This window comes from Nycticebus coucang, chromosome 17 (assembly GCF_027406575.1).
Source record: "Nycticebus coucang isolate mNycCou1 chromosome 17, mNycCou1.pri, whole genome shotgun sequence".
NCBI classification, from domain to species: Eukaryota; Metazoa; Chordata; class Mammalia; order Primates; family Lorisidae; genus Nycticebus; species Nycticebus coucang.
Genome location: NC_069796.1, coordinates 87,493,409 through 87,502,310, shown reverse-complemented (window position 1 = coordinate 87,502,310; position 8,902 = coordinate 87,493,409). Strand labels below are relative to the sequence as shown.

Genomic DNA, 8,902 nt, shown 5'->3' with positions numbered 1-8,902 from the left:
GAATGTATTTATATTCTTAGATATATGAGGTAAGTGGTGAATTATAAATTCTCATGCAAATTCTCACACTGCAACTGCTACAACACAAGTGAACCTTGAAAACGTCGTACTAATGTGAAGGATGCCGGCCACAAAAGGTCATATGAATAATGTCATGTTATGTTCATAGAAAATATAAAAAATATTAAACAGAAAAAACACAAAACTGTGAAAAATATAAATCGGAAAAGATATAACAAGTCCAAAGTCATACCGTGTATCTAACAGCTCCTTATATATAATCCAGACTGTACAAATCTAGCTCAAACTGGGGATGATTTTGGTTTTTGGCAGAGATGATTATCTGTTTACCAACATCTATTCTTCCCCTCCATGGGGAGAAATGAGGAATTTTAGCCTAACCTACAGTAGTAGTTTAGCTAAGAAATAGCTCCCCAGCTAGGGACCACATTTCTCAGCTTCCCTTACACCCAAAGGCAGCATATAAATCCTTCTCCCAAAGGTAAGGAGATTAATGACAGAGAATGCTCATGGCCATTCCAAACATCCTAGCTAAGACCTTGACATGTGAGTGAAAACTTTTCAGGTCTTGGGCGGCTCCTGTGGCTCAGTGGGTAGGGTGCCGGCCACATATACCGAGGGTGGCAAGTTCGAACCCAGCACCAGCCAGCTAAAACAGCAGTGACAACTGCAACAAAAAATAGCCGGGTGTTATGGCAGGCACCTGTATTCCCAGCTACCCGGGAGGCTGAGGCAAGAGAATCACCTAAGCCCAAGAGTTGGAGGTTGCTGTGAGCTGTGACGCCACAGGAGTCTACCAAGGGCGACAAAGTGAGACTCTGTCTCAAAAAAAAAAAAGCTTTTCAGGTCTTTCAACCCATTTCAGCTAGCAGTTCAATGCAGCTAAGTGACTCCAGGTGATAAACTATATATGAAATAGAAGAACCAAGAAGCTGATCTCTGCCCAAACTTCTGACTCATTTGTCCAATTATGACAAGTGATTATTATGCTGCTAACTCATTATGTCATGGGGTGTTTTTAACACAACCTGGGATAACTGAAATTTATAACCTCTTTGTAAATTATGTCTTTTATCATTACACAATGTAATGTTTCCGTTTCATGATTTGACATGAAATTCTACTTTTTATTCTAATTTTATACTTTCATTGCCACTTCATTATAGGTGTGTTTCTTGTAAGTAACATATACCTTGATTTTAGTTTTTAACTCAAACTGCCAGTTCCTATCTTTTAAGAAAAGCTAATATGCTCACTCATTGGATTTATTTATTCTCTTTTCTATTGGCTCACGCCTGTAATCCTAGCATTCTGGGAGACAGAGGCGGGTGGACTGCCCTGCGCTCACAGGTTCAAAACCAGCCTGAGTCAGAGTGAGACCCATCTCTACAAAAAGTAGCGGGGCGATGTGGCGGGCACCTCAGCTACTTGGGAGGCTGGGGCAAGAGAATCACTTAAGCCCAGGAGTTGGGGTTGCCGTGAGCTACAATGCCACGGCACTCTACCGAGGGCCACAAAGTAAGACTCTGTCTCAATAAATAATAATAATTATTATAAATAAATACAATGCATTTTACTTGTTTTCTCTTTCCATTTTTCCTTTCTTTTTAATTTTCCAGATTCTTTTTTTCCGTATTCTTATTTTATATCTCTTTTCCCCCTTGTTACTTTGAAAGTTCTACTAGACTTTTCCATTTTTCCAGTAGTTTCTGTTTTTCTTTCCTTTTTGCTGTATTAATCATAAATAAGCCTATATTTCCTTACTGGAATATCAGAATAAAATAATCAGTATCCTTCACCACCAAAATGTCTTTATCACCTTCTGGCCTTCCTCTTTCTCCTATTAGCAGGATAAAACCTTTGGGCCATGTTTATACTTCCGTTCTCCTTCTCCATTTATCATGGAGAAGTTTATAAAACTTCAGGCTTTAGTTTTGTCAGGCTGTTCAAGTCTCTGGAGAAGCAGCAAAATAGAAAGTGGAGAAAGTCTGTGCTATTGGGTACAGTTGCTCACACCTATAATCCCAGCACTTTGGAGGCCAAGCGGGGAGGATCGCTTGAGGCCAAGAATCAGAGAAACTGGTGGAAGCATAGCAATTTGTGCATTTGGGGGCCAACCATGTGCAAATGGTAAAAGAGGAGGAGTCTGTCCGCTTCTAACCCGTCAGAGCTGTGATTTTCAACCAGTGCACTGTGAGAGGATGGTAGGTATGCTGCAAAAATTTTTAAAGATTATCAATTTGATTTTCTCAAAAGAAGTTCAAAGCACAGTAAGTATATCCTTTTTCTCTTTTTTTTTCTAATCAACATGATTTAAGTGTGCTGTGGAAATTTAACTATAGGTTCAAGTGTGCTGTGAGATAAAAGAGGTTGAAAAACACTGCCTTAGAGGCAGACCCCAGCTGTCTTAGTCTGCTCAGGCAGCTAATAACAAATAACTATGGATGAAGTGGCTTAGACAACAAACATTTATTTCTCACAGTTCTTAAGGGTGGAAAGTCCAAGATCAAGACATCAGTAGAGGCTCGGCACCTGTGGCTCAAGCAGCTAAGGCTTCAGCCACATACACCTGAGCTGGCGGGTTTGAATCCAGCCCAGTGCCCGCCAAACAACAATCATGGCTGCAACCAAAACATAGCCGGGTGTTGTGTAGTCCCAGCTACTTGGGAGGTAGAGGCAGGAGAATCGCTTGAGCCCAGGAGTTGGAGGTTGTGTGAGCTGTGATGCCACGGCACTCTACTCAGGGCGACAGCCTGAGGCTCTGTCTCAAAAAAAAAAAAAAGACATCAGCAGATCTGGAGTGTGGTGGGGACTCGCTTGTTGGCTTGCACATGGCTGTCTTCTCATTGTAGCTTCCCAGGCAGACAGCAAGTGCAAGCTCTCGTTACTAATCCTACTATGGGGACTCCACTCTCATGACCAAGTCTAACCTTAATTCCTCCCAAAGGCTTCCTCTCTAAATACTATCATGTTGGTGGTAAGGATTTCAACACAGGAATTTAGGGAAGACACAAACATTCAATCCCTGGCACCAGACTTCCGACCTTGGGCAGTGGAGCAGCTCAGCCTCTGAGCACTTTCTCTCGGGGTCAGCACCACTGCGCAGGCACTCATAGGACCACAGGTATGCAAGCAGCTCCAATACTTTCCCCCAGAGCACTCACAGCTGTCCAGAGGCTGTGCTCTCTTTGCGAATCATTACATCAGGTCTATGCTCCAAGCTTCTGGTACTGGGCTTTCAGCATCACCCCCTTCCCCAAGGAATCAAGAGGCAACAAAACGATCCTTTCTCTGCTCCCCCTTGCAAGGTTTGGAGCAAGCCATACAACTCAGAGTTCCAATTCTTCCCCCATGTCTCTGCCTTCTCTCACCTGGTCCTGAATAAACTGTTCTCAAGTCTCCAACATGGAGAAAAGCAAGTCCTGCCTGGTTACTTAATTTACGGCTGAAACTGCCTGGTTTTGTTTTCACCTGTTTGTTCTTAGACAACATGATATCTGGGGCTGCTCTCAAACTGGTTTGCAAAACTGCATCTATGATGTTGTTACTTTCTTTTTTTTTTTTTTTTTTTTTTTGTAGAGACAGAGTCTCACTACTTTATGGCCCTCAGTAGAGTGCCTTGGCATCAAACAGCTCACAGCAACCTCCAACTCCTGGGCTTAAGTGATCCTCCTGCCTCAGCCTCCCGAGTAGCTGGGACTACAGGCGCCCGCCACAACGCCCAGCTATTTTTTGGTTGCAGTTTGGCCGGGGCCGGGTTTGAACCCGCCACCCTCGGTATATGGGGCCGGCGCCCTACCGACTGAGCCACAGGCGCCACCCTGATGTTGTTACTTTCTAAAGTATTTACCAAAGAAAATAAAAATGAATCCACACGGAAACCGTGTGATGCACCAAAGAAACAGAATCTATACAGAAATTATACTATAGAGGAACAAAGGAAAGACAAGAAGGCTTTGCAATAGTAGAGGCAAGAGTTGGTAGATATGTATAGAGTCCTATTCCCGATGCTGCAGAATGCTCACTTTTTTCATGCACTTGTGCAAATGTGCTAAAATTGCCCATGCCACAAAGCAAATCTTAACAAATTTCAAGGAATTAGCACTAAACAGAACTCCAAGTCTTAGCAAAATGGAATTAAGTTAGAAATTAGTAATAGAAAAACACAAACGGATGTTGTGCACCTTGAGTTTTCTGCCCTGCATAAAAACCTCTGGCAGACTGGGCCCCAATCCAGCCTCATCTTTGAGAGAGACCCTGGTTTTCAACTCATCCCCCCTGGTGGGAGCCATTTGGTTTTGACAGCCATTTTCCCCCTTTTAAATAGACTTGACTTTTTAGAGTAGCTTGAGGTTCACAGCAAAATGGAGCAGAAAGTTCCCATATACCTTCTGCCTCCACCCACACACAAAGCCTCCCCACTACCGACATTCTCCACAGAGTGTTGCATTTGTTACAGTTGAGGAACCTGCACTGACATGTCATAATCAGCCACAGTCCTTAGTTTACATTAGGAAGCATTCTTGGTTATAATAACATGTGCTCACCATTATAATATTAAACATAGTGTCACTGCCCTAAAAATCCTGTGCTCTGCCTATTCATTCTTCCCTCCCAACACAACACTGATATTTTTGCTGTCTCTATATCTTTTCGTGGCTTGACACCTCATTTCTTTTGAGCACTGAACAATATCAGAGGTCCTCAAACTTTTTAAACAGAGGGCCAGTTCACTGTCCCTCAGACCGCTGGAGGGCCGGACTATAGTTTAAAAAATAAAACTATCAACAAATTCCTGTGCACACTGCACATATCTTATTTTGAAGTAAAAAAACAAAACGGGAACAAATACAATCACACCGCCTCTTGTGGCCCGCGGGCCGTAGTTTGAGGACCCCTGGTAGATAGATGTACCACAATTTGTTTATTTATTAATCTACTACAGGACTTCTTGATTGCTTTCAAGTTTTGGCAATTCTCTGAATAACACTAGTATAAACATCCACGGGTGAGTTTTTGGGTGAACATATATTTTCAATTCATTTGAATACATACCAAGGAGTCTGACTGCAGGATTATATTTTAAGTGTGTGATTTACTTTTGTAAGAAACTACCTGTGGCTTAAGGAGTAAGGCACCAGCTCCATATATTAGGGGTGACAGGTTCAAACCTGGCCTGGCCAAAACTGCAAAAAAAAAAAAAGAGAGAGAGAGAGTGAAAGAAAAGAAACTACCAGTCTTTCCAAATGGCTAAATAACTTTGCATTGCCCCCAGCAAGAATGAGAGTTCCCGTTGATCCACAACCTCACCAGCATTTGCAATGTTCTGGACTTTGACTATTCTAATAGGTGTTTAGTATTATTTCATTGTTGTTTGAACCATGTATTTTTATTCATACAAAAAAATTATGAGCTAGCTGCCTCTCATATGTCAAGAAAACCCAAAAGTTGCATTTTTACAAACATAAACAAGATATAAAGAACTCGGAAAAAGTCCTTTTAAAAGCTATGCTTTGGGCCAGACACAGTAGCTCACACCTGTAATCCTAGCCCTCTGGGAGGCTGAGATGAGGGGATTGCTTGAACTTAGGAGTTCAAGACCAGCCTGAGCAACAGTGAGACCCCTTCTCTACTAAAAACATAAAAACTAGCCCAGCCTTGTGGTGGGCGCCTGTAGTCTCAGCTACCTGAGAGACTGAGTGAAGAGGATCCCTTGAGCCCAAGAGTTTGAGGTTGCTGTGAGCTATGATGCCACCACACTCTACCCAGGGCAACAGAGAGAGACTCTGTCTCAAAGAATAAAACAAAAAATAAAAAGATACACTTTTGTTTCTGTTAATCCTTAACTCTGCCATATTCAAAACTGTGACTTCTGTCCCTTTAACTGGAAAACAGAAGCCCATCTATAGCATGATGGGCTGAATGCTGAATGCAAGCTGAATTCCTGATATGTTTAATGCTGTTTGGGGACTGCCCGATAGAGTGGGAAATTAATCTTTCCTTGTGTGTGGAGTGAACGTTAAAGCAAATTTACTAATGCATGCCAAGAGCCGCCCAGAGCGTCAGGAACACGGAGCTGAAGGCAAGACCCCTTAGCAGACAGATGCAAGGGCTGACAATGACTTTTTCACAAACTGAACTTTGGGTCTGCTGGGGCCTGCAGGTGACTCAGATCAGGCTTTTACCCTGTGGAGTGGTGAAGTCTGGTGAAAAGACACCCAGACACTTCCGACTGTAATCCAAGGAAGAGGGAACATTTCTCTTTTTTTTTTGGAGACAGAGTCTCAAGCTGTCGCCCTGGGTAGAGTACCCGGGCGTCACAGCTCACAGCAACCTCTAACTCTTGGGCTTAATTGATTCTCTTGCCTCTGCCAAGTAGCTGGGACTACAGGCGCCCGCCACAATGCCCGGCTATTTTTGGTTGTAGTTGTCATTGTTGTTGGGCGGCCAGGGCTGGATTTGAACTTGGCAGCTCCGGTGTCTGGGGCTGGCGCCTTAGCCCCTTGAGCTACGGGCGCCGAGCAGAACGTTTCCCTTTAGAACAGTGAGATGGGTCTGGCGGCCCTACTTGAGAGGAAAGGGCCATAAGTCACCCAGAAGTGTCAAGGCTGTTGTCACACCGTTACGTAGGACTCTCCAAGGTCAACTCCCGCACCCGCGAAGTCCTCTACGTGGGGGCCACCCAGAAGAGAGCATCCCACATTACACAGGTTAAATACCGGCCGCACACGTACCAGCAAGGCGGCAGACAAGAGAGTGCGTGCGCGGCCGTGAGCGTCTGCGTGCGCGCGCGAGCAGCCGCCATGGAGCGCGCTTCCTCGGCCTTTGCGGACGCGCGCGCGCCCGCGCCTCGCAGCCTGACCGTAAAGACGCTCGGCTATGTCGTGAAAGGAGCCGCAACGCCCAGAGCGCTGGTTGACGACCAGGACTCCATTTTGCTCGCCGCTTCTCTGCTCGTAAGTCGCTTCTTTGCGTGTCTTCTCCGAGGAGAAAAGTTTAAAAAGGGTAAAAGTTTTAAAGAATATTGTGGAGGTCTGTTGCTAAACGTTGTGAGTGTCCGTTTTGTCTCCCCAGCCGACGTCGCGACCGCAGTTCCGAAGCAGCAGGAAAAGATGCGGCCCCTGGACATCGTCGAGCTGGCCGAGCCAGAGGAAGTGGAGGTGCTGGAGCCTGAGGAAGACTTCGAGCAGTTTCTGCTGCCCGTCATCAACGAGATGCGCGAGGACATCGCCTCCCTCACCCGCGAGCACGGGCGGGCGTACATGCGGAACAGGAGCAAGTTGTGGGAGATGGACAATATGCTCATCCAGATAAAAACGCAGGTGGAGGCCTCGGAGGAGAGCGCCCTGAATCATCTTCAGAACCCGAACGATGGCGTGGAGGGCAGGGCGACCAAGAGGTGCGAGAAGGCCGAGGAGAAGGCGAAGGAGATCGCGAAGATGGCAGAGATGTTGGTGGAGCTGGTCCGGCGGATAGAGAAGAGCGAGTCGTCGTGAAGCGGCCTTGGCGGTAGGCGGGGGACCCGCGCCAGCTGCCGGGAGTCACTGGGGAAAATGAACAGAGATCCGCACGGGGTCGAAGGTGGGGGCAGGGAGTGTAAGAACACGCCTAGTGTTTAATTTTGGAGTGGATACCGTTTAAATGTTTCTTTATGTTGCTAATTTGGAGAATCAAGGTTGGTTTGTTTTTTTTTTGCTTGATACCGTGTTAGGTTGTAGACGAAGAGGTGATCAGTAGAATAATTACAGGACAGTGAACCTAAAGGTCGCTGAGGGAACAAAACCAGGCAAGCTAGGTGGGGGGCGGGGAAGATAAGTAGGTTGTCAGAGGGAAGGCCATTGGACAGTTCCGTATCGTGGTGGAAGACTGAAAGGATTCCAGTGGCATCCACAAGAGGTGGTGTCCTGCTTGGTTGATTGGGGGTTCCGGGTGGTTCTCTCGGGATTAACTACTTGATGATGAGTTTCTCCTAATTGTGCTTTAGGTATACAGCCAATGGATTCTGGTCAACTGATGGAGATTGGCTGACACCCTGGAGAAGCTGTAACCAGAGAGCCTTTTGTTTTCTCTTTTTTTCCTCTGTCAACACTCTGTCCTTCTCTTACACTACGTTTCTGCTATGGTCTGTGGTTGATGACCTCAATATGAGTTTTTGATTGTTAAATGTTTTTGTTTGGGGAAGTAACTTTTGTTTGGGAAATGCTCTGACATGCAGGAATTAGGGCCTAGATTGTAAGCTCTTGCAGCAGTCACATTTGTTCCTTGGCTTTGGTTGTTATTTCTAAATTTTGAGGTGCTTTGCTCTTTCTTGTGTGACCTGATAGCTCCCTGGAACTTTGGGTCTGCGTGTGACACACGGGACTCAGAGTTGGAGTTCTCCAGCTCTGGAGGTGCTGAAGGAGCTCCGTTGATTCTAGAAGACAACCCCATGCAGCAACTGCTGAAGGAAGGACCAGATTTCAACTGGAAATGTGGATAGGGCTGATCTGGCTAAGCCTGATGAACCTGGAGAAGGGGTGGAGAATAGTATTGTCTGTATTTGGGGATTTTAATTTCTGTGTGAGACCAAAGGAGGAGAGATGTATTTTGTTCAAAATTTAAATTCTATGTAGTACACTATCTGATGTAATTGTCTGGTGAGTTTATTTGGACAACCTAACTCATCATTATCTGACTTGGAACTTAGAATGGGGAATGTAATTTTGATATTCTGTACTAGTTGATGCATTTCAAGGGATCCTAGGCATAAAATGGAAGAGATGTTTGCAAAAGACCTTGAGGGGATAGGAGAGGAAAGCATGGAATTGTCTGCATTGGACCCTAAACTGGACTGGGAGGAGGCATCTTTAAGGTTCATATGTTGTCTAGCTATAAGTTCATT

The 8,902-nt window shown here is 45.2% G+C and overlaps 1 protein-coding gene across 1 annotated transcript; it reads left to right on the top strand.

Moving 5' to 3' along the window:
• Window positions 1-6,873: 6,873 nt before the first annotated feature.
• On the top strand, window positions 6,874-7,530 carry LOC128568466 (MORF4 family-associated protein 1). The gene is made up of 2 exons (XM_053566156.1): window positions 6,874-6,977; window positions 7,096-7,530. The coding sequence occupies exon 2, from the start codon at window positions 7,134-7,136 to the stop codon at window positions 7,515-7,517; it is 384 nt and encodes a 127-aa protein (XP_053422131.1). The 5' UTR covers window positions 6,874-6,977; window positions 7,096-7,133; the 3' UTR covers window positions 7,518-7,530.
• Window positions 7,531-8,902: the final 1,372 nt, after the last annotated feature.

What these genes read in the sequence shown, in the direction of transcription:
- LOC128568466 (XM_053566156.1), top strand. Translation starts at nt 7,134, where the DNA reads ATGCGGCCCCTGGACATCGTCGAGCTGGCCGAGCCAGAGGAAGTGGAG.